Here is a 26,517-nt window from a genome sequence, read left to right as displayed (position 1 = left end):
TTACATATTCTCTGATCGCTGTCGTCTCGAGGCGAGACACACCATTGACGCGAATTGTTCGAATCGCTGTCGCAATTTTGTCACCGACGTATCTGCATACGTTAGGAAGTTTGAAGCGACAATCGAAAGTGAACTTCGAAAGTAAACTTTGATAGCGAACACGTAATAGACCAATTACTATCTCCCCGCCATTTGCAATTAGTAACTTTTCTCTTGCGCTCGCGGTCAAGGCGCTATTATTTTCTTACATTTGCGTTTCTTTCGTTCGAAAAGTTTGAATTTAAGATAAAATACATAACATTTAATGTGTAGCGTTGGTCTGAGGCGCAACATTGTATCGACTAGAATAAATTTTTATAATATTATGTAACAGTTAATATAACAGTGATAATCTATAAAATTTATAGCGCGGCGTTAAAGTGGTATTAATGTAAGTGTTAATATTCTGTACACTCGAAAAGAAATAAATTCATTCTGTCAAAAAACAAGTTTATTTAGTATGTTATTTAATATGTTATAAAAAAAATAAGATTATATTTTTCCTAAAATGCCAAAAGCACAGAGTTTCTCTGTATATTTATGTAGACTTGTACATACAAATCAATACGAGAAATGAATGTCAAAATTTACTTAAAAGAAAGAACAGGAGAAGTAACAAAATTTTCAAGAATCTGTGAATTATCCTTGTAAATAATCCAATAAAACCTACACCTACGAATTCTGTCTAATTGCGTTACATGTTTTCAATTCACATAGTGTCCAATAATTTTACCAATATTTCTTCTACCGCTACTAACCAACTATTAATTCAGTCAAAAATTATATCTTTACAAGAAACAAGTCTATCAATATTCATCATACTACTTTTGTTTCTCATTGCAAGGAACTTTTCCGACCAAGTCGTTCGTTCGCCTACGATATAACAATCGTGAAGACAATCGATCGACGTAATTTGAAGTAAAATTCCTAGCAGCAAACGGCAAGAAATCCGCATTCGCGGACGATGAAGAGCGCGTGTGCGTGACGCCGGAGCTTGCGACGGAGTTAGTGAATGCAACCAGTGTCATGCAGTCGTTGTACCGAGTGCACGTGGAAAACGTTGTTCATGCAAGGGAAAACACGGAAGTCCGTGGACCACAGAGGCGCTAGATCGTTTTAAAGATCGAAACATTCGTGTTCCGAAATGAGGTACAAACGCATCGGTGCTATCGGCGCATTTTTAATCGCGACCTTGTGCCTGTTATCAGGGCTGATGTATTATTTTAATCAAGGTATGTGATTTCATTCATTATGATATAATATCGTTAAAAGTTGATTCGTTATGATATAGCATCGTTAAAAATTCATTCATTGTCAGAAATTCTTTTAATTTGTTAGTCTTGTAGTTTGATATTACATTTCTTCGAAGTAAATGATTTAGCTATTGGATAATAAAACATTTGTTTTATTAAGTTATATTATTGCTAATTGAAAGACTGAAGCTTCATAAAGGCACGTATAATGTATGTTTTATACCTTTATTTATACCCTGAATAAAGGTATTATTAAAATATTATTAAAGAGATCAATATTCAAAATATCATAAATATCTTGTAAGTGTTATACGAAATAGTAAGATTTTTTTGAAACGATTCGGCAATATTTTATAATATCACAATTCTGATAATTAATATGAAGTCTTATTAATAAATCTTAAGATTGATATTTGATAAATCTTACAAACGACGACAATCCAATAAATTGTTCCCTAACAATTACATATTACTTCACATTTATAATTATATATTTGCGTTTATAAAAAATAAAGAACTTACACGATTGAACAATTACCTCGAAGCAGTAATATACCGTCTTACATTTGGAAACGGCTAATCGATCTAAATTATCCTTCATTCGTGACATTTACATTGTGTTGTTCGAACTCATATCGTTCGATAATTGCTGATAATTTGATTTTCCTAATTCCAGACACTTGTCCAGTGGGAACGTTCCTTTGTTACAATACCACAATTTGTCTACCACAGAGAAATTGGTGCGACTTGCAAAGCCAATGTCCTCACGGGGATGACGAACAAAATTGCTGTTAGTTCATTAATTACTACATCCATTTTAATTTTCACGACAAAGAGGTCCATTACAAAAAAGATCTTCGAATAATTTATAGTTCGAATATGATACTTCCGTGTTGGACGATTGTATTGAACATATCGAGATACTCCTTTTTCGGGCAAGAACGAATTAAATTTAAAATTTAGTTACGATGTTTGACATTTTTATATACGTGTCCCTTTTATACAGTATAAATGCAATACCGAACGAGGCAATATAAAAAGTGTTACTTTGTATGCAGATGATTATCACGGTGTATTGGACTGGTTTGGCAGTGACAGAGATTCCGAACCTGTAAGCGAGTTCGTTTGTGGTAATGCAATATCCATAATTTATCGAACAACGGAACACAATATCGAATAACAGAAATAAAAATGCGACGATAAACCGCAAAACGCAATGGACGAGATAAGAATTGGTAATTTACGTGTTTTCCTCTTCTTCGTAGATGCCACCGACATTCCTGTCGGTTGTAAGTACGTGAAGTGTCGCGCCACTTGTCACGACTACTCGGAAATTCCGAGAAACCTATCGTCTCAAACTACTTCCATGTACGGTTTTTAAGTATTAAAAAACTGGAATCTTTCGTAAAGTATACACTTTTTTTATTTTTATCGCGTTAGTGAATTGTTCTTAATTATTGTGATTAATTTTTTAGAACTCTGTATGATAGCTCGATTAAACGCGTGCCAATGGGCACCTTTGCGCAATACTCAGAAATCCGTATACTGTGAGTTTCTAAGATTCTTATTTACTTTGTGCATTTTTTTATAAGTATCGCGTAAATATATTTTTGATAAGAAAACATAATTTTTCAGATATCTTGATGGTAGTGATATACACGAGCTAGAAAAAGGAGCTTTTCTTAATTTGACTAAATTGTTTTGGCTGTGAGTATAAATACTTTTAATTAAATCTTTAATGCTATTAGAAAATTAGTAATTACACAATTTTAATGTAATATAGATAATGTGTATTTTATGAACAGAGCTTTGGATAACAATCAAATTAGCGAATTTCTGCCTGGACATTTTGCTGGTTTAACCAACTTGGAATCTTTGAGGGCCAATAAAAACAGAATCACTGTGGCAGATTTTTCAGACTTAGAAGGGAGCAATGCTTTACACTTCATGTGTGTCATTTAACATAAATTATAATTTTGTAGAAATTTTGTACGATTTTAATCTTATGTTAATTTATTACATTATTATAGAAATTTGAATGAAAATCAATTAACTTCGGAAGGACTGAAGTTGCCAGAATTGCCGGTATTAAGCGAGATGTAAGTTTACACCTCATCGTTTCGCTGAAATTGAAATATCGAAACTGATTTCGTTCTATACAATTTCAGATTGTTGGATGAAAATAATTTCGAATCAATACCCGATACTTTGTTCGCTGGATGTCCATCATTAAAATTACTGTACGTACGTACGTAAATAACAAATATAGAAAATTAATCCTTTAACTCCTATATACGTTTTATATTTACAACTATTATTAGTAATTTATTTATTCTAATCGCAGTCGCAAATACACTAATGGCGTAATTCTCGTTATTCGTTCTATTTCAATTGTTTCGTTAATATTAATAATTAATCTCAATATTTTTTTTTTAATTAAAAATTAAAGTAATGGTATCTATCGTAGCAAAATATTTCCTATTAAACTTTATAATTTTACATAAAAAAGTGTTACTAATAAATTGTATTAAGTAATTAAGTAATACTTTTTACTGACTTTAAACTAACAAGCAACATCAACCATTGGCCAGGAGTATGCAAAAGAACAAAATAAAGACGATCGAAGAGGACACGTTCCGAAATTTGGAGCAGCTAGTCGAACTGTAAGTTCCTCGCGTTACCTCAATTTGCGAATGCTTCTTATGGCAATGTAACGAAGTTATGTCCCTCGTACATCACTGTGCATCGTGCAAAACGGATCTTTTCCCTTTCAGTAATTTGGCGTTCAACGAAATAACGACCATCCCGCTGAATGTATTCCAACCGTTAAAAAATCTGACGAGGTTGTAAGTATACGAGGCACCGGTATCCACATAAATTGTAACGCTACACGTCTTAAGCTACGCGCGTGCTTGCAACATATTTACCTGATATTTACCGTCGAACGCACGGCGTTAGAAAAGCAAACGAGAGGAACGTCACGTATGCTGATGTTAAAACTTTTATTTATTATGCCGACACGTACGAAAATAAGGCCAATACGAATAGCCAATGTGATTATCGTGGTTTCATGCTAGAATTAAAGCACGCGTAAAGACAGAATTATCAGGCAATGAAATGGAATAATTTTCGAAAATTATTGGATTAATATTTATTGCAGACAATTAGGTTACAATCGCTTTTATAATTTACCGATGGCCGTGTTGAGTCCATTGACAAGACTGGATTCTCTGTAAGTTTTAGCATTAAGATTCTTTTAATAAGTTTATAACATTTCTATAATTTATTGTATTAATTTTTATATTGTAAGATTTCTATCAAAGTAAATAGCTAATTTCGTGAAAATTTTAGAGATCTGGAAGGTATAAATTTGGATGCACTACCAAAAAACGCGTTCGCACTGTTCAAGCAATTGGACTTCGTGTAAGTAGATTTATCCGTATTGTGTCAGACAAACTACTTTCCTTTGTAAATGGAACTCCTGTCAATGTATCTATCATCGGACATTGTTATTTTGTGAATGCAATGAACTACATCGTTGATTTCTTATGATGATTCATATTATTTTTTAGCTACTTCAAGAAATTTCATTATTGTGCGACTTACGCGCCGAAAGCAAAACGATGTCGACCCGCTAGTGACGGTAAGAATTTGAAAAACATAAAAAAATGATAGATTGTTTTTAAATAATTTTTATATATTCAGTTACGATATTCAGCTACAATTACTTTAGATATTATGTTAGGGAATACCCGTTCTTTTGGTTCTTCATTAAATAATTATAATTTACCATGATCATTAATTTAAATGGTTTTGATTCCGTTCAATCCCCATAAAATACCTAAATGGTCATCAATGAATTATGGGTCTGTTATTAGTTCATTAAATGGCTTAAAAGGTTATAGCTATTATAATATCACTGATGACTTTAATAACGCCTATAAAATATGTAGTAATACATATTTACAAAATGCCAGCAAACATTCTCATATATTTATGAACATTATTACTTCCTTAAAAACTCGCAATATTAGTAAAAGAAATATCAATATAATCGGACGATTAATTCGAGATTGATTGAATCTTCTATGCAGGAGTATCGTCGTTATCCCATTTGCTCGATAAAACTTTATTACGAGCAGCAATATGGGTAATTTCGTGTGTTACTTGTACGGGTAACGTGCTTGTTCTTTGGGGGAGATTCACAGCCAAGGATGAGAATCGCGTATTAACCATTATTATCCGAAATCTAGCAGGTACGTTATATCTTAAAAATTATTTAATATAGGTATTAAATTCATATGTATATACTTACGCGTTATTTAATTTTATGAATAATAAATATTATCAATATCAAATAAAAAAATGTTCAATATTTAAAAAATTTTTCTTATGCACGTTCGAGAGAAATTAGACAAGATTCCTGTTATTTGATATATGGACAGGTATATAAAATACATCAAATATTTATTTAGAGGGATATAAAATGCCGGTCTCGTTTATTGAATATGCTATAAAAATGACACATCAATGTCATTTAGTTTCAATATTGTCCATCATAAATCACTGAATCACACAAGCGTGATAGTTATAGAAGTTTTATAATCTTTTTACAGTTTCCGACATGTTGATGGGGCTATATCTATTTATAATCGCTATAGCAGACATAACATTCCGCGATAATTATAATCAAGTTGCCAGTTCATGGATGTCTTCGTGGTATTGTACCTTTGTAGGACTATTGGCAATGACATCTTTGGAGGTATACTTATCAATTATATTTTATTTCAAATCTTTAAATAAAATTTTTACCATAAATGTATTTATTTTTGAAATCGAAGTACTCAATGGTATCTACTTTTAAATGTCACGAAATTTCTCATATAAAATTTAATTAATATTCAGTTTAATATTTATAACAATATCTTTCGTATTAAAGTATTTTTCGCTTCTCTAATATTTTAAAAGCCTCATGTACATTATTTAACTTTTATACCGGATTATACGGATTTTTATTCGTTATAATATCCATGAAACTTTTGTGCGAGTCATACGAAACGTATTTGAAGAAGAGGAATGGCTGGTCGTTAATATATTGAAATAAAATCGATCCGTCAAGGTTTCAGTATTGATCCTGTCGTTCATGTCTCTGGAACGATATATGCTAATAGCAGCCCCACTGAAAGGTCACCGTACCATGACACCGCATACGGCAATTGCATCGATGATCATCATTTGGATCACAGGAATTACCCTTGCTCTCGTGCCAGGTTCGTCTCCATGTTTCTTATTTGTGCATGAACCTCGGCATCATTGGTAATAATATCTAATAACCTGTCAAGATGTCCGATCGCTTGTTAACCCATCGGTTATGATACGAACCAGATAGCATGCTCTTATTTCGTCAATTTGTGAATCAATTAAACGTTGCGTTGCGTCGATTATTCTGATTATTCAAAAGCTAGTAGCGGATTTGAAAGTACGTATATAATTGTTGATTATTAGATGGTTTATTAGACTCTTTTGGGAAATTTATTAAACTATTTGTATTTTGCATTAAAAGAGAAAGGGACAATAGTAGAAGTTTCTGAATAATTGTATTTCACGTAATAAATACACATATACTGAGACTTTCTTAAATTTTTACGAGATGAAAAAACTTTATTTTATTAAAATTACAGAAATTTTCAAGTCGTATGTTTTAATTCTTGTATAGGTTAGAATATTTATAATTACATAATTAATTTACACTCACGTTATGTTAGGTTACCAAAGTAAAGAAGCGAATATCACACGGTCAAAGTGGATTCCTCAAATTTTTGTCTGTCCTGGAATTAAAAAAAAAATTTCTTTTTAACATACCATGTGCACCAAGTATAATCAAATGTTTATTCTGTTGCAAACAATTATTGCATGTATAAAGTTCCCCGCTGTAGCCACTACGCAGAGATAACCGAAGAAAGGACAGCATTCTGAAACTAATTGTAACTCATTCGAAAGTGATTCTCTGGCGAAGCAGCACGAGATTTTACGGCGTAAATGGAATGTGTTTCCCCTTGCACATTGACGATCCGTACTTAATTGGATGGGAATATTCGGCCTTCGTCTTCTTGGGATTAAACCTTATGGGGTAAGCAGACACGATCAACATTAAAGAAACAACGATCTTAAAAGTAGTTCACCAGTACAATAAATTTTTTTTCTTATGCATAACAAGAAGCAATTGTAAAGGTTATGTCGGTTTAAGTCTGTTCACATTACAGGCTGCTTACGATTGGTTACGCTTACACGGGTATGTTTCTGAGCATTTGGAAAACGAGACACGCCTGTTCTTTGTCTGTTGGCGATTCCGAATTCGCCTTACGATTTTTTCTTATCGTTATAACGGATGCAGCCTGCTGGGCACCAATTATCGTTTTGAAGATTAGAGCTATGATGAAGTATCCTATTTCAGGTAAATTATCTGCATTAGTATTACTAATTCCTTCCTGTTGTCTGCTGTTTTAATACTTATGACAGTTCTAATTAACGAATTGTTGTCTAGTCCGTAAAACTAATGTGAAATTTTCTAATACAAATTAGCCCATAAATTCTTAGGCTTAATTGACTATACACATCTAGTAATACATAATAATTTATTAACGATAATTTGATTCATAATCAGCAGTAACAAATTCATTTTTCCTATGTTGCATATTAAAAATGGGCATTTAAGATAAATTGAAGTTTTAAATATAAGAATGTGTAAGAAACTATCGGCCTGTTTAATATTTAAATATTGTAAAATTGCATAGTTATATATAATTTATATATTAGGTCATCCCATAAGTTCGTGTCGTTTTTCGAGCGGTTATATATGTTAAGATTGTTTACATACCTTTCAGTTTCATGAAAAAATGTAATGCCCCTCTCGTTGTACAACTTCTTCCTATTTTTCATTATTCCGTCTCGATAAAAGTTCTCTTGTTTTTCTTTAAAATATGAAATGTATACACAAAGGTCGGCACGAACTTATGGGATGACCTAATACATATATATGATGTAAATATTTTTGATATTTTTCCGCATATAAAGGTTAGATTTACTTCATCCCTCTAGTTGAATATTTTGTTGTAGCTGATTTTCACGCATGGGTGGTAGTTTTTATACTACCCGTGAACAGTGCAGTCAATCCGCTATTATACACATTTACCACTCCTAAATATCGAGAAAGACTAAATGATGGATGGTTTGGAAAAGTGCGTAACTATATGACACGAAAATCTTCCGAAGGTATATAATTTTGTCATTTTAATTAAACTCTAAATACTTTAATAAACCAAACTAAGATAATTGAATTCACAGTAGTTTGTATTATAAAGCATGTTATAATGAATTATGTAATAATGGTAATTATTGCTTATTTGCTGAGTTATCTAATGCAATTGATATCATAAGTGAATATATTGCAGATACGTTTACGGCAATGAGCAACAAAGATAAAATGTTGTCTTTATCAAATGGGAAAGAGTATGACAATAAAATTCGATTTAATAAGAAGAAAATGCAACCTATTAAACGCAATCGTATGATATGATTTTTGTTATATGTTTAATTTGTTGTTACTCAGAAGCTCACAGCAAAGACGAGTAATATACTTTCTCGCGTACTAAAAATTAGTTGAAGGTTTTAAGCTATGGATTAACAAGTTGAATGCAATATTTGAATTGCTAATTGCTGTAGCAGTACAGCAAACAGAATAGATAAACAAGTAAGTACTCTGTTGTTAAAGATTTAACATAAGTAAACAATTTTATGTATAGCTGTTTTATATTTATACAACGAACTGTTACGTATAAAATAAAACATGATTTTCTGTAAATTGTTCGGTTGATGGAATATGCATGAAAATGTTATATCGTTAAAATATTAGAATATAAAAACAAATTTCGGAAAAAAACTAAATGAGAGAAAGACTGTTAGATCTAATGCGGCAAAATCTGTGATCTATTCTAATGATGTAAGGTATATGAGCATTCCGTTCCGCTATTAGAAATATAAAACGACATTGCAGTTGATGCAAATCAAGAGAAGAATACATAATTCAATCGATAGCTGATCAATTTGAGCTCTAATCTAAACTGTTAATCGTTAAACTGATTTAAACCACTAAATTGCCAATCAAAAATCCCCAAGTCACATAATTTCCAACCGATAACTTTCAAATCTCTAAATTTTTAATAAAAAAATTTGCAAATTACTAAATATTAGATCAGTAATCTTAAAATTGCTAAATTTCTAAAACTCAAGAATTCAAGCAACCAATTGAAAACTCGGGTAGCTGACATCAGAACTATCAGGGTAATAATTCACGGTGACGGATTTTTATGATTGGTTCGCGACGGCACGGCGAGGGCAGCACGTTGATTCACACGCGATTTCACGCTATCGCCGTTTGGCCAGAATTCGCCTGGTGAGTTTACGACGCGAAAAGCTTTGTTCATGCAACTCACTTCGACTGCCGATTATCCTTCCTACGTAGAAACCGCGATTCGTTCTCTAAATCGTACATAAATTACTCGTAATGAAGAGCATGGGACGCGTTCCGAAAAATGTATTGCATCCATTCTGATCTATCGGCAAATCGTGTACCACGATGATGCACCGTTATCGAGGAACCCGTTGAGGGGTCAAGTCGAAGCCGTCGTATCGATTTTCTTATTGTGCAACCGAGAGAACAGAATAACCGGCACGCTTTTTGTCAAGTCGCGGCTGGACATCGTGCGCCGCTTATTTCGGCGCTCAATGAACGTAAATAACCACCGTCGTATTTTACCGGCGGCACTGGATTGCCTAATTAAGTCAGCGGACAGCGCGTTAAGAGAATCGACTGAGAGAATCCAGCGGAATGGTGGCGTAAACGTTTCTTCGTATAAAATATATCGAATTTTCGAACACTTTGTAGTATGTTCATGGACAATGCTAGTAGTCGGGAGTTGAAAAATTATCTCTTCGAAAGACAAAAGTTATAATACGAATTAGAGTTTCTTGCTTCCTTTTTTGTGAGAGAAAAATAAAAAACACTTTATTTATATACTCTTTATCTTTCTTTATCATTTAATATAATTCAGAGACGCAATCCATTACCTCGATGATATGTACGTGGAAGACAAATTTAATGTTATATATTGTTCAACAGCTTACAACGATCATGCTTGCATATTTACCATACAAATTGAGGATCATCAATCAACGAAGCGTCAACGAAGTAAACATATGTACATATACATACTTACATAAGCACTTCATTCTATCGTCTCGTAATTATCCTCTTAAACATTAACCACAACTTTTTTGAAGTGCAAGGAAGTTAATTTCACGGTGTCATAAAATGGCACCGACTATCGGTTTTACTGGACGTCTTTCGTTACTTTGTAATTAGTTACAGTCGTCTTCTATTACTCTTCCAATTCGACATGCCCACGCTTTTCCTTGTCGTACAGAATTAGTTTCTATAGAAACATGTTGGTACCCCTTATTAATTTACTCAAGAATTAAATAGCGTAGTCTCAATATGTAATTTAATCAATTAACTGCTGTCACCCACCATAAAATGCAGCCGATTATTTTTGTGGAAGTTTGTAGTTCGTCCTTGGTATCCTTGAAATATAATTTGATAATTAAACTTCATTTTGATCATAAAAATTCCTTCAAAATTCATGAACTGTGTATTAAAGTCACGAAAGATATATCACGCGGTCAATTAAAAATTGATAACTTCGAAGACTTTATAACGTAGTAAAACAGATTGGCATGTCTTTCGAAAATTGCTACCTTGACGATATACATAATTGAGTTTTCACGATTAATAAGCGGATGCGACGTCAGGTACACACGAAACCAGATGGAGACGTGTGTAAACAGAAAAATCATTGAAATATCACGGCGCAAATTAAAACGGCAATTCCATATTATAATTAAATGTTTTTATACGAGCGGGAATCGATATTCAACTGCGTTACGACGGAACATGAATTATTATACCGGCCAAAAAAAGACGCATCGTTGCACTCTACGATTCGCCGCCACGTGGGCCGCCTCTTACACGATATAATGTATAATTTATGATAGATGGCCAATGGGAGGATCCCGTTAAGGGGCCTCGATACTTCCTGCAAGACAGTTCGCCTTTTCGGACTGATTTTTCTTCCGTCTTGCGACAACAACGCGTTTTTTAGAGAAGATTTATTGACTATTTGTGATTCTATTATCTATTTGTCTCTAATTCTACATTCAATTCCTTGGCTTAAAGTTTAAAGGAATTCAAAGAAATCAATCAAACTTTAATATTGATATACATTTATTTAATTCATATTTCTTTAACTAAAAAAATTGTTAAAATCTATAGTTACCTCTAAGACTTTTTAAATATTTTAAATAAATTTTAGATTGAAAAAGATCATTTGTACGTTCGTGCAATCATATAATATTCATATGAAATTGTTTATATTACGATATAAAAATTTTTAAAACTAGGTATTTAGAAAACCACAAATTGAGAAAAAAATATTCCTTCCACGCTTTATTCGATAAATTGTGATAAGTAGGAAATAAAAATAGTCAAATCATACATTCATACAATCAAAAAGAATAGAGTTACGAAGTACAACTGCGTATTCACTTCTTTCATCAAACATCGAAGCACGTCTTTCATTTGAAGCTGAAAAGAAACTTCTGGCAAGGAAAAAGTTGTGTTGCATCACGCGAGAAGTTTCAGGCTGTCGATTAATCAATAAAAGTTCGTTACACTGCGTGCAAAATCTTCGTTGCATTTTAAAATCGCGTATAAGCATGCAGGTGAGCGTGCAATGCGTCGTCCTTGATCCACAGTAGGTGGGTATGTCGCTGCATGTAGCTGGGAAAATAAAGGAATCATGTGCATGGATCGCGTTGAGAAATAGCAACGAAGTGTACAGTATATCCGAGTCTGTGAGATGATTCAATGATTCCATTTGTAACACCGAGAGAAATCGTTACCCCGCGTAGAAAAGTAAGTTACGCGACTAGACCACTGTGCCTCTCGTTCTTTTCTCCTATTTTGTCTCGTTTAAATCGCATAGAAAATGGGGTGAATCTTTTGGCTATGGATTATTTTTAAACTGTAATCATTTTAATTCGATAAGTCTATACAATTTATCTCGGAAAGAGTTTTGCATTATCATGAGAACTTGGAGAGTTTAATTTAAAAATAATTTTTAACGATATAATTTTTAGAGATAAAATACTTCTGAAGCTTAAAAGTTATAAAGGAGGCGTTTGTAAATTTTCGTGACATTTAGATATTAATCTTCTTGCTTCTTCGACAATTTGCAATTACTACGAAAATGCAACATATAATAAACATAGTAAACATTATTTTTTTACTATATCTTATAATTTTCTCTGATTAAAAGATATAAATATTATACCAAGCATTATCAACAAGATATTCTTTCTGTGATACTATATACACAAGACATTAGATAGTATCATAAAAAGATCATAGAATCAGTCAGAAATATTATGTGCAAGTCGATAATTAACAGAAAGTAAGTCGCTCCTTCAACATGTATTTATATCTCATATCCTTCATAATCACTAGTAATTATACCTTTAAAATCGTTTACGGTTTAGTCTTCATTACATTGATCCTGCCGTACAGCTTTCAATCAATACGTTTAATTAATTAATCTATAAAGCCACTGTTGATCTTTGACTATCATCTCGTCCTCTCTTTCCTTCCTCATGTCAGTCTACGAGCCAACTCATCGTTTAACGGTGACGCTAATCATTCATGCAAGATTCTTGAGAGATAAAAGACGAAGAAACGAGAAAAAGAAAATATGGTAAGCAATTGGCACGAATCCAAGAATGGCGTACACGCTTGAAACAACAACCACGCGGAGAGTAACCCAGGCAGGTTCGATCGAATCGTGATTAATCTGTGATCGTTGGTTCGCGAACGATTCGTATATTCGTAGGTGGCTTCCTCAGGGTCGAATCGCAAAACTGTAGTCGTTGAATACGGATGAGATGATTCATAGAAACGCGTTTTCGTGCGTGCTGTTTGCTTTTCGAATCGATAATGCCTAGTTGGTGTACACGGAACGCGTGCTAGCTACATCGGCACGCTCATTATCTTGCAAATTAATTCCTTTCTAACGCGCATGGAAAAATGTCTGTTACTTCTGCGCGGCCTCTCGCGCGAAACCATGAAGATCGTAATTGTAAGAGGGACCGTTTTTCCACGGTATTTTTCGGCCTGCCAAGTACTAAGGTACACGGCTGGCATCTGCATGCAACAACGTTTCCCCGTAGGGTTAAGAAACGTGCCCACGAACTTAGCAAAGATGTAGATTCGAGTGAAGGTGTACGCGTTAATAACTTCACTAGAACTTAGTGATGCAATATGAGATAGAAGTTGTACGATGTAAAGGAAAAAAGAAATTACGAATTAAATTTTGTGAATAATACTTGAAATGAATATACGTATCTTGCTTTTCGGGCGAATTAGGAAAGTGTGATTTCTTCTTTGAAATATTTTGTGTTTTCTTTTCTCTCTCTAATACTAAAGGAGTATATTAATAATACGAATTGAAATTAAAAAATTCGTTTGTTTTTTCTTACATCGAATTAAAAGTGTTAGATTTATTTTACTTCTTTAAGACTCCCTTTTCTTCTGATCATAAGGATATCTATATGTACGTTCATTTTAACTTAGCTCAAAAGGTTCTTCTGTCTTCTCTTACAAAATGCGGAAGAACGCGAGTTACTATTTTTAAAGAAAATGTATGTATACAATAATTTTAACTTAATTTCATTTTTATTATCATCGTCACATTCCTTTTTCTCAAAATTCATTTCGTTTTAACGGCGGATTCAATAACTTTAAAGTAACTTTAATGTACCTGGTTTCAGAAAAGTTCTACATATAAAGTGGATTTGAATAGTTCAGGTTTCTCATTAGCGAAAGGAGCTACGAGTTTAATATTTATATAACAGCTATGCGATAAAAGTTTTAGGGTGTTAGAACACCTTTCATGTTGCAGATATTCAAAGACGACTGCGTGGTAGCGAGTTAATTAGCTATTAAAGTAAGGTAAATGAAATGTCGCAATTTTTTGTTCTGCGTTCTGTGTTCTGTGATACGTGCGCCTCTTTCACTAAAAATAAGTGTACATGAATATAATTGTTACTGTAAATCATACAGCAAAAGTAGTAGATTTCTGTTCGTCTATCTCCATATTCAGAAATAAAAATCTTGCTACACAATACGAATACCTTCATTAAAATTGTACCACGAACTGATAATAATTTTTTAACAGATTCACTAATTATACAAATTTAATACAGTAGTAGTACCTATGTCGAATAAATCAATCATCTGAAGCCATGAACAATATGAAGAAAAGAACGAGTCAGGAAAATCTAAACAAAACTAAAAACAAACTTTCACTATATGTCTGAATTACTTATTATTCGAAAATACCAAAGATCTTTCTGAATATATCAGACAGAGAATTTCTGGATCGTTTAAAATCTGGTATCAAAAGAATAGTCGGTTTTCTTTTCTTCATTTTTTACAGAGAACGTAAAAAACACGGGCAATTAAGTGATCGAGCACGAATGTCGGACATAGGATTTTTATCGAAATTTAGCGGTACGCCGACGGGACCGTTGTCGCGGTTAACACGCGGTGACTTCCGCATTGCAGACAGTTTTTCGAAACGCCTGAGAATCCTTAAAGTACCTTAACGAGATGATGACTCCTCGAATCGTACGGTTACGATCTCGAATAAATCTGCGCGACCGTACGAGCTGAACACGTTAATTAAGTACGCGCCTTTCCTAGTTCACCGTGGAAGCTTATGCAAATTGATCTCGAGCGGTACTGGATATCGTATAGCTAACACAAAGATAAAATCGCCGCGCCTTTCTCCCGCGTGCGCTAGCGTAAAAGAAAAATCTCTTTTCCTCTTGTCTCACCCTAAAAAATTAGTTCGATAGGTAATTAAATGTGTTGCACTGATTTGTTATGTTAGGTACATGAACGAAATTCGCTGACTCACCGTGATACACACAGAATCGAAAAAATTCCTGACGATCTTGAACATCAACTTTTCTTTATTTTTATTCTCTGTCGATGAGCGATTGGTATTACAAATTAGTTTATGCTTTGATGTTTCTTGCGAGAATACGTGTTACACACGAGACGATGATCGAAGATCTCTAATGAACTGAAGGTAACCTGAATGTTTGAACAAGCTTAACATTTTTTTCTCGTAGGTATGCTAGTTTTTTGTTTAAAAAAATACCTTTAATTTTAATCATTATTTTAATCATAATCTCTATTTCGAACATTCTTTGTAAAAATCTTGACTGAAATGACAATAAATGACAGCTTATAACTACTTAATTGGATATTCCAACCATTCAAACATAATTGATCAATAGAAACGAGAAATTTTTTTAAATATTCATTAATCAATTTTATCATGTTACGAAAGTATCTGCCAAGGATATATAAAAAATACCGGAACATTTCCTAAGGGAACAACGAGAAAATCGTATATTTTTTCTTGCAAATAACCATAAATCTCTCTAAGAGGTATCTACATATTCGTTTCGACATTAGAGAAAGCTTTAAAAAATATTATAGCGATTTCTAATGCGAAAATTGAAATAAATGAATCTGTTCAAAAGTATCTATAAATCATCGTATATTCTTTGTGGAAATCATTTTTCGTTCAACGTTTGTAACCTTAATTGCCTTTAAAAAGATCTACTTAGTTTTGCACGCGTGTGAAAGACAAGTGAAAGCTTGCCCTTGCGGAAAAGTTGATTGACTGTGCGCATAGAATTTGTGAAAACTGTTCGAGGTGCAAGTATTGCCATCGGTAAAAAGAACGACTTTGAGTAATGTTCCGCGATTGTTCTTACATTGTTTCTCTGCCGTTGATTCGTCAAAGAATGTACGTTCATTGGCACACTTAAGCTGTCTCATTGCATTTCGCACAACTTATTAGAAAAATAAAAAAATTTCGAATGATAGATAAAAATTAAAAATGCTCGATAAACGTCGATTCAATGCCATCTTCATTAAATTAAATTCATATCAATTTTTATTAACGTATTTATCGAGTAGCTTTGTTGCTACTTTCTACTCACAGAAATCATCTTGTTATAATACGACATAAAATAAATTCGGAGGTCTGTAAATTAACTCATTCAGGGACGACATTCCTGAGAAAACGTCAAGAAAATACAAGATTTCACTTGCAGTTTTTCTTATAAATTAATTTACCTGATTGAATGTTGTTTTTTGATATCGTAATTACGGAAGGAAATTGGAAAGATTTTTTCAATATTTTTTTTTAATAGCTCACTCTTCTCTATTTAGATTCTATAATTTTACGCGTAAAAAAAGATCTCTCTTTTTTTACATATTTTTTATATATTTAATACCATGATTATGATGAATTATTTTTCTTATATGAAAATCATTTTTATTATGAAAATTCTATTTTAGCATAATATTATGGAAGATAATCTAATTACCTAATTATCTGATACAATAGGCTTTTGTAAAATGTACAAAATAATATTTATCGTCCAGAACCTTGATTTCTCATTTACTTGAAGTATGACGTATCCATATAGCTAGTCGTATTGAAACAATCAGAAACGTAATCAAGTCTAGAGTAAAATACTAGGAAAACAACGGAGCAATGCTGTTGAGCCGATCGTTTACCGTGACTGTCCGCGAGGGCATCGAGCAACGGGAAATTTATCATCGCGGTCCAGAACGAGAAATTTGTCTTGCTCCATGGATATCGGAAAAATGAAGGGGCGGTTTACTGTTAGCCGACGCGGAACGGTATTCGAATGCATTTGGATAATTTATCCGCGGAGAAGGGGACCCCGGTAACAATAGGTTTTCAAGCCTGGCTTATCGCGTCAGATCGGACAAGCCTTGCCACGGCTCTGCTTTATAAAACCTTACTAAACACGGTCCGGAGAAAGTCGCCGATTATATCGACTTAGAATCAACTATGACCTCAAACGGCAGCCTCCTGCGCACCGGAACGAAAATTGTTCCTATACGTATGTACATACGTATGTACCTATGTATTCGATATTATCTAAGGAGCCTTCTTGCCTGGTGAATTAGCACGTTTGTGGAGATACACGGAAATATTGGGAAAGAGTAGATAAATAGAATAGAAATTGTACATGTTGCAGGGCGTGTATCGAATTACGTTACTGTATTATACGTATCTATTATTTTAGAAGTTTTCTGAATGTAAATTGACTGTTTTCTAGGATTACGCGAGATAGAATTTTTGAAATGAATAGCGTTAACATTGTTAGAGAAATTTTTGCGGAGTTTGGTAACGAAAATCGATATTGATACAATGATCGGTAGAAATTGTTTTCTTTATGGGAAAAACATGAAGAATTAAGTATATCCTTACATTGATGTTGAATTTTGAAAATAATGTTACTCGTTTGATTATTCTCAGAATATTAAAATTTTCGATTCGTCGAATATCAAATTCATTTATTCACGAAATAGTTACAAACAGTTTTCATACCATCCTATCGTGTGGTTGTATCGAAAATTTCTAATTCAATCTTTCACAAACATACATAAGAAACTACATAAGTTAGAAAACAAACAATGACTCATTGTGAATAAAACAAAGATTTGCATCGACTTCTTTCTACCACCCTCGCACTTAAATACTAATCCAGCTTCCGTATCTTTCACGATATACAAGCAACTCTATTCATCACTATCAAAACCGCAGCGTTCCGCGAGTATTTACGTCAGAGCAAATCGTGTTCATTAACGAATATACAATATAAACAGTAGCTGTGGCGCCAGGTGTTACACAATATCTAGTTGAAACGCGTGATTTGAGTACGAGAAATGGAGAGTTTCAGAAGCACGTAAATCTTGGAGGAAATCACCGGCGCGGCGGCCGGACTCTGAGACAAAGGACAAGTCATATAAATTGCTGGCAAACCAGCGCGATACCGTGTATGACAAAGAGTTGCCAGTTTAGATACCGGATACAACGACTTCTAGTTCTGTCGTCATAGCAGCGGCCTTTTACCTCGTTGCTCTTGCTCATGATCGGGCCAGCGATCTCGCGATCGATCCTCCAACGAAGTCGTGTCTTCGTGATTGTTCATCGACGCCCTGGAATGTCGAGAGCGTGCTTTTACGTAATTAGGAATCACTTAAACCGCGATACCTACCGGTTCCTCGGGACCAAGTTGATCAAGTCGTTGAGAAAATTGATTGGGATAAAAGCATCGTTTTATTCGATCGTTCGAGGGTAATTAGGATTGCTCGTCCTATATTGGCAAATAGTGGTGCAAGTTTCGAGGGGCTTGTGCAACGTTAAGAAGAATGGAGCGCAGGAAAATTGTAAAATTTCTAGGTTTTTAATTTATGACGAACTAATTCTAAGTTTCAAATGGTTTTCCGAGATGACTTACGGTGTAATAATGATGTAACGAACAGACATTAAATATTGCTTCTTGCTGGATACGCTGCGGAGTGGTTGGAATTTAAGACTCGTTCAGATCAGTTGAGTTGTCTGGATTCAGCAGACTACCAGTGTGAACCTATTACTTATAGTTGACTTGAAATTTCCTAACGGGTTTCCACCCTTGTACTCATTAGCTAAGTCCCGTGAAGTTAAGTAATCTGAAATAATTTTAGGTATCTATTCTCTATTAAGTGACCGTTTAAATACAAGATTCTTGAATTCAAGCAATGGTTAAGGCGGTTTCACACGGAAACACGCGTATCGTAATACATGCATCACGAGCCACGTACCGTGTGTGTCACTGTTTGTTTAATGTTTCATTTGTCGCTTTCATATGTAAGTATCGTTGCCAAGGCACGAAATTACAATGAAACGAGTATCGAGGTACTGCGTCTCACGAGAATCGTCATATGAACACCATTTAATTAGCGTACTGTACTGTATGTATGTATCTATCAGACACATATTACGATAAGTGTATCTCTGTGTGAAACCGGTCTTAATTTGTACGAACACAAACTTGAAAAGGAACCATTTAAATTCAATTACTTTATTTTGATCTGAATGATTATCGTAATCCTAATTGCCGTAATCCGAATGGGGTTATAGAAATTGCTCAACAGAATACTTTTGAAAGAAATATGCGCCTGTTAGCTAAAAAGGGAATTTTTAGCAACATCTGATATCAGAGTTTGAATTACGCTGGAGTCATTGAAAGTTTAGTTAATAAAATACGAAAATTACTGCCAATCACATCGACACGATACAGGTACGCGATTGCAGAAACAGTAGAAAGTTAGAGTACCGTAGCGAGTGAACGCGGCAAAGAATTATGGCAAATCTATCGGCACAGCGTTCACGATTATTTAAGATTTACCGTCTCTTTTATCCGTTTACCTCCTCAGGGTACGTAACCCAACGCTAGCCCGTAATAATCGATTTCAGAATAAAATTCGTGTCGTCATGATCGATCGATACTCCAGAATTCTTCACAGTTCTACTTTCGAAATAAAAACACAGTTTCCCCAAAAGAAAAATTTTTGAGCTTCCCGAAATAGATCCTTAGAACGAGTAATTATCGTCAATTCGTCGTGCCTTAACATCTTTGAAACGCAATTAACATGAAATTTCACGATTTTCCGTCATCTAAATAGGGTTTCCAATTTCTTAATACGTCATGCAATTAAAATACGATTTTTCTGCATTCCAGACGATACAAGTTTTCATGTTTCGCATCGTAAATGTGATCACAGTGTTAATAAAATGTTCAGCGAGTTGAGTCACGTTAAATATAATGCAGATGTATCTTATACTTTTTTCAAATCGTTTGTGAAACATACATGAAATTGTGTTTCGAGCATATTTATTGTAATTGCAATTGGTGGAAATGATTTTATTCTATCTGATACCTTTTAAATTGTAATTGACGTAGAGCAGAAAATACATATTTATCAAATGGCTCAAATTAATTTAAGAGATCAATAACTGAACTCTACATTCGAGCCTGATATTAATGAAGTAAGATCTATATTCCTTCCAAATCATAAACCTCATTTCCGCATCCTGCACAGAAATCTTATTTATAGGTACTTTATTTATCTACGCAAAACTGCCTCACCTACAAAATAACGTTACTATCGTCGTAATAATTTAGTGACCAATCGAATTCATAGAAGTTACCCATTTCCTTGTTCAATAACAATATTCAGCAAGTCGATTGATAGTCACGTACGCTATTCGCCTCGAAAATGCAACGACTGCGTTCAGCATTCATTTTCGTTGGGGCAATCATCATTTGAAATATGTAAATCGTCGATATCTAGTGATCTCGGCACATAAATCAAAGGTTCCCGCGGAATGAAGTTAATCTCGTGGTCCAACACTCGGAGCGGCCGATCAATTTTCTAGTTATCCATCGGTTTTCGCCTGACGCGAGTTACGATAACTGTATTTAACATACCATCGCGGTCGCGTATCGAGTACGTAGCATTGTTTAATTTGCATCGTCCATTGCTAAACGGATGCTATAAATTTAGGTATTTCAGAAAGAAAGGAAAGAAAGAGAAAAGATGCAAAAATCATGACTGTCGCGAATCTGATTTACAGGCGGGATATTATGCTAGGGAACGATCGTTGCTTGGTCGAGACACGTATATGGAAAATGGATACCGTAAATTATGGTTACTGAAGGTTATGTATCAGTTTGGAAAGCTTGAAGGGTGAACGTCATATTTTTCTAGGTTATCAGATTACCATCAGAATTGATAGTAATTACTTTAATTGTGCGTAGGTGGTTCGTGTGCGATGTTTAGGAAAAAATTCAGTAATAGGAACACAACTTCTTACATTGCCTAGGGGTTCCATTATTTGCAGTTTTGAATGTGTAGATATCATATTTATGAATTTAGTATTTAAATGTATGAAACTGTCAGTAGGAGGTTCCTGAGTTAAATATAATGTTATATTTTATATTTAAAACGTTTTTCAAATAATCAAAGTATAAACATTCCTAATATGTTCTAAATATACTGTTTAAAAAAATTGTGCAATTATAAAATAACATTATTTTTTCTACAAGAAAACGCTCATTATCATTCTCTTTACTCAAAGCTCAATTAAGCAGAATAATTTTTATATCTACCAGATTTTTCTATATCAGTTTCACGATAAAGTTTTCGTGAAAGAGCCAATCGGAAGAGCGACCGTGGGTCTGACAACGAGACTGACAACCAACTACAGACGCGAATCAGACGTCTGACTCGAAATCGATGCGAAACAGGCGCCACGAATCTTCCTTCCCACAATTACGAGGGATAAAAATTCTTTTGCTTTTCAGTCACGCGAACTCGCATTCGGACCACGAGAGAAGAATTCACGTATAAGCCACTATAGGGTTCCTTTGTATTCCATTATATTATACTATTATCTTCAGTCAATTTTACGGATTTAAACAGAACAAATCAAACATATCCACCTAATTCTTATCTGAAATAAAATAAAATCCCTTGAAATTAAATTTCATATTTAATAAAGACTATATGTTCTTAAATTGATGTTATTTATTAAACAAACGTAAACTTCTCTCGAATGGCTCGGAAATTGCCGAATACTACGTTATTAGAACTTATCACTGAATTATTATTCTCATTAAAATAAAATTCCTTTAACTACTAATTATTCTATTCGACGAAACCAAAGTTTCTTATACGGAAATTACTTCTCTACAATTAAAGTTTCTTGCAGAGTTATAAAAATGACAGTAAAATTATGAAATTATTAGATTATATTGTTCCTGTTCTCATTTTGCTCGCAGATTATTCACACTCAATAAAACCTATGATTCTAATAAATCATCAGTGATTCATGCCGTTCGAAACCCGTTGAACGGTACAATAATTCATTCATTAATACGATACCGGGTGTGAATTATTGAACTCACGGTGAAAAGAAGTTAGAGAAAACGTTCGTCTCTGAAATGCACGTGAATGAAAGGAAAGAAACGGATCTACATAACGCCTTGTACGGCCGAGATTAGAAACGGACAACACACCGTTAGATCGACATTAGGTCGCTCGGACATCAGTCGGAAAATTATTATAATCGCACGTTCGCTATGTCCGTGTCTTTAATGACAGTCAGGACATGGTTGTCAGGTTTTTGGGGTGGATACGACTCTAATTACATCTTCCTGGATGAATGCCGTATGCTATGGACGTGTAATCTGCCGTGTTATCTGTATCGTGAGAAGGCAGTCTTTTATTCGCTTCAAAACCAAGAACTATCCAAGCTCCACCGAGTATTTTTGTGGACAAACGCGACGCGGAACACACGCGAATGCCAATTAAACGTAAGTGTGGATAATAGTTTAGAATTTGCGGAGTTTTTCGAGCTCATCAAATTGCAATGGATTCGAGAAATAAATCTAAACAACGTGATTTAAGAAGCGGCAGAAAAAATTAGATACAATTGTAGCAATAGAAGTAAAGTTTCTCTTATAGCTCGTTTAATATTTTCCGAGTAATTTTATTGTAGTATTGAGAGACGATGTACGGTGAGAGACAAAAATATTCTTACAGATGATTAATTGCAGAAATAGAAGGAGAAAAGTTTTCTATTACGTATACATTATAGTGTTGAGATGTAGTCGACGTAGTCGGTTGATAAATAAGAAATTCTTCTTCCTTGAAGATCAAATGTTGTATTAGAACTACTTGATTATCCAATATATTAAACTGTAATAGATAAAATTCAATCAAAAACTAATATACCTCATTAAACAATATTCATATACCAAGGAACGGTATGATATGTTTACATATCGCCTTGATAGCACAGATGGAAAAGTAAGAAGTGACGTAGTGTTTAGATGATCTGACACGGTTGGTTGGGAAATGAGAAATTCCGCTTTTTCGAGGATCGAATTCTACGTAGCAATAGAAACTGTTGCATTTATTTATCGGATATATCGACTTATAATTGGAGAAGATCAACTAGAAGTTAATATTTCATTAAGAGTAGGTGCCAGAAAATGGTGAGCTGGAAATACCAGCGATATATGTATGTACATATATTTAAATACATCTTTCTCATAATATATATTAAACTCCTATATTTTATCAACCTTTACACACATATCGCCGTGATCGTATTCTTATCAGAACGTTCATCCGGCGCCTGAGGCGATCATCGAACGTTTACCAACGATCAACGTTAAGCTCACTTCGGCAAATGCGTAACGCGATTGTAATTTATTCGAATAGTACCGATACGAGATTCGCTAAAATGATACATCGTGAGCGTAATTTATTAGAACGATTTCCGGCCGAAGATCTCTTACTCTGCTCCCCTTCCACAACTCTTTTGTAATAACGGTCTACAACTGAAAGATCAGAATTATAGATCGTCGGTTGCGCCCGGTAACTAATAGATAAATTAATTATAACTTCCTCAACAGTTTCAAATCTCTCCGTGTGCGTGCTCCGTTTGATCTTTATTCGTCTTCTTTGCTTAATAACAGGAATCAACAACGATAAGTGATAACTGTCACGATGAGTCATTCGATTATACTGCCTCTGGAAATATAAATTTCGCGTTATACAAACAGCACGATTTTTCATCTTCGACTGCGAAGCAACTGTAACTGGTATTATTGATTCCGTTAATGTTATCGCTCATCTCTTTTGTTATCGAGACGAAGTATCGCTTCTAAAATCTTTCTGAAAGGCTCGCTGCTCGAGAGTGTACGGTAACTTCTTGGCAAACGACGCTAAATCGATAAAATGTCTTTCCTGTATCGGCGATCGACGTGCTTTTCTCGGTCAGCTGTATGCGCGAGAGGCTGTATACGCGACTCTAGTCTCAAGATCAAGGCAAGAGTTATAGACCAGGTGTATATCCACTCATTACGTTCTATTACGTTCCATTACGTTTCATTACGCTCGGCAGGTAGGCGAACGGAATAAGGTCGGAGAGATCGACAGGAAATAGGTAATAAGAGGATCACTGGCATCCTGTTGTGTAATAATTATTTCTCTCCTGGACGTATTGACGTAAGTATTCGACAAACTGCTAATTGCACTGCGAACGATTAACGGGGCAATTAAACATGGCTCGCGTTTACATGGTATGTTACATAGATCCTTCAGTTCGATACTTCTTCCAACAAATGATATCTTTCAAAGATTTACTGATTTATTTTTTTTCTTTTCTTTAATTACGATACAATTAGTGTAGCAGAGTAAGAGGAATATACGTTTTAAGATTTCATTTTTTAAACAAAATGGGTACCTCGACGAGGTAGAAAAATCGTTAGATTTTACAAGATAAAATGGTAAAGTCATGTATGTAATAGATTTATAGTACATGTAGTTTGTATAATTGACTGGAACATTTGATGAATAGGCATTTAACGATCGTATAATTATTTATTAGAATTTTATACGACACAGTGGCGATGGAAACGAGAAATGTCAAGCGGTAACGTATGAATATATATGTGTATGTAAATATATGCACGAAGTTCAATGACATATTGTTTATTAGGATTTAAAAATGACCATTGTCACGATCAGCCTGAAAGAACAATGACGCGAGCCGATTTGCGATGTGCCGTACCAAAATTAGCATTTTCGTCAAGGAGATTAAGCATCGAGGGAAGGATTCGAGCACCATTTGAAAAAACAATTCTATGGTCTTCGAGAGTTCTATGGAAATCGTGATTGATATTATGTTGATCCGTCATCAAAAGATTCTAAAATTTCAAATTATTGTTTGTTTCAGACATCCAGAAAGAAAAATACAATTACCAAATTTCTATTATCAACTCGTTAGTCAAAACTTGAATGTACACTGGCAACGAAAGTAACAGAATAAGAAATATACTCAACGTAAAATATGTACTATATATAATTTAACCTTTATCATCGAACATATAATTTTATTTCATAAATTATTTACAGGCGACGTTACGTACTAGATTAATCGATATATAAATTTTTTTAGATCGATTAAAAATCATTTCACGCAAAGATATCTAAAAAAATAGATCTATGTATTACTTCGAATTACACGTTTGGTGGTTCCTAGCCATCGCTGAACTCCACCCACGCGTCGTGATTTTGCATCAAAGGTAAATCATAACGCTGCGCAGATATTGGAAGATCTCGGTTGCTTTGATCGACCGGTAACATGTTCGTGCGACGCACACACGGCCAAGACAACGGCACACATTAGTGGGCCTAAGTGAGACAATACAAGGCGTGGTTGGGTAGACAAGTCGAAGGGACCGCTTCGATCTGGCCCCTCTGAAATCGCAGGATGAGTCAGAAATCGGGGTCAACGACGCGTACCAAACATTCGATCGAACGTTGCCCCGCGTTCCAACATGACTCTCGTATACCTGGACTAATTTTATTCAATTTTCGGATGAACCAAGAGGTAACAAAGACCTTCATTCAAATACGTAGTTTTATCTAAATCGGGATTACAAATTAAAGGCATTTTTAATTGTTTGATTCTCTATAACGAGAATTTTGTACTTTTTTCGAACAGAGGAAAATTATAGATGATTTAACCTGGCATCGTGAAACTAATAGGTAATCGTTATAGTGAGATCATTTACTTACAGCGGCAATACAATGTCGATATAATGAAATACAGTGATAATTAAGTAAATACGTAATTGAGTAAATAAAATAATGTTTGAAAAATGTAAGACATATAAATACGAGGAAAGAAAGGATTTATATAAGTCATATATTTAAGGAAAGAATATTTCTTTTATATTGTTTTTCATGTAAATTTTTTACTTCTTTTAACACCTTCCTATTTCAATTTTTGGTGTCTTCGCATATTTAATTATTGCATAACCTGTTCTGTAGTGAATGAAGTTACATCCTGCAGTCATAAATGTTTTTATGAAAGGACTATAAAAAATATAATCTGCAAAATAATAGTGCACAAAAACTGGCGCGAAAAAGAAACAAACAACGCTATAAATAATAGTCTCATTTAAGCAGCAACTACCATGACAAATTTCAAACACGAAGCTTTAATGACATTTAGAGAAATTACTCTTTGAACTGCAAAAGTTTGAGACAATTATCTTTCGAAAATTATTAGATGATAAGAAATTAATTATCTCATCC

General features: G+C 34.0%; 1 protein-coding gene across 3 annotated transcripts; it reads left to right on the top strand.

The window, feature by feature from the left end:
• Positions 1 to 1,028: 1,028 nt before the first annotated feature.
• LOC100644748 (relaxin receptor 1) lies at positions 1,029 to 9,153 on the top strand. Of its 3 annotated transcripts, XM_012312611.3 has the most exons (21): positions 1,036 to 1,271; positions 1,969 to 2,082; positions 2,351 to 2,422; positions 2,558 to 2,660; positions 2,768 to 2,839; positions 2,928 to 2,999; positions 3,098 to 3,241; positions 3,323 to 3,391; positions 3,461 to 3,532; positions 3,884 to 3,955; positions 4,067 to 4,138; positions 4,453 to 4,524; positions 4,644 to 4,715; positions 4,865 to 4,935; positions 5,387 to 5,548; positions 5,909 to 6,054; positions 6,412 to 6,562; positions 7,293 to 7,422; positions 7,556 to 7,746; positions 8,409 to 8,564; positions 8,744 to 9,153. In XM_012312611.3, exons 1-21 carry the CDS (start codon positions 1,184 to 1,186, stop codon positions 8,866 to 8,868), a joined length of 2,226 nt encoding a protein of 741 aa, XP_012168001.1. In that variant the 5' UTR covers positions 1,036 to 1,183; the 3' UTR covers positions 8,869 to 9,153. The 3 variants fall into 3 exon arrangements, with proteins under 3 accessions (XP_048260095.1, XP_012168001.1, XP_048260103.1); XM_048404138.1 differs by lacking the exon at positions 8,744 to 9,153 and having other exon boundaries at positions 1,029 to 1,271; positions 7,540 to 7,746; positions 8,409 to 8,547; XM_048404146.1 differs by lacking the exons at positions 1,036 to 1,271; positions 1,969 to 2,082; positions 2,351 to 2,422 and having other exon boundaries at positions 2,614 to 2,696.
• Positions 9,154 to 26,517: the final 17,364 nt, after the last annotated feature.

This window comes from Bombus terrestris, chromosome 1 (genome assembly GCF_910591885.1).
Source record: "Bombus terrestris chromosome 1, iyBomTerr1.2, whole genome shotgun sequence".
In the NCBI taxonomy this organism is placed as follows: domain Eukaryota; kingdom Metazoa; phylum Arthropoda; class Insecta; order Hymenoptera; family Apidae; genus Bombus; species Bombus terrestris.
The sequence above is the reverse complement of the archived record's forward strand: the minus strand, read 5'-3'. Positions and strand labels throughout refer to the sequence as shown.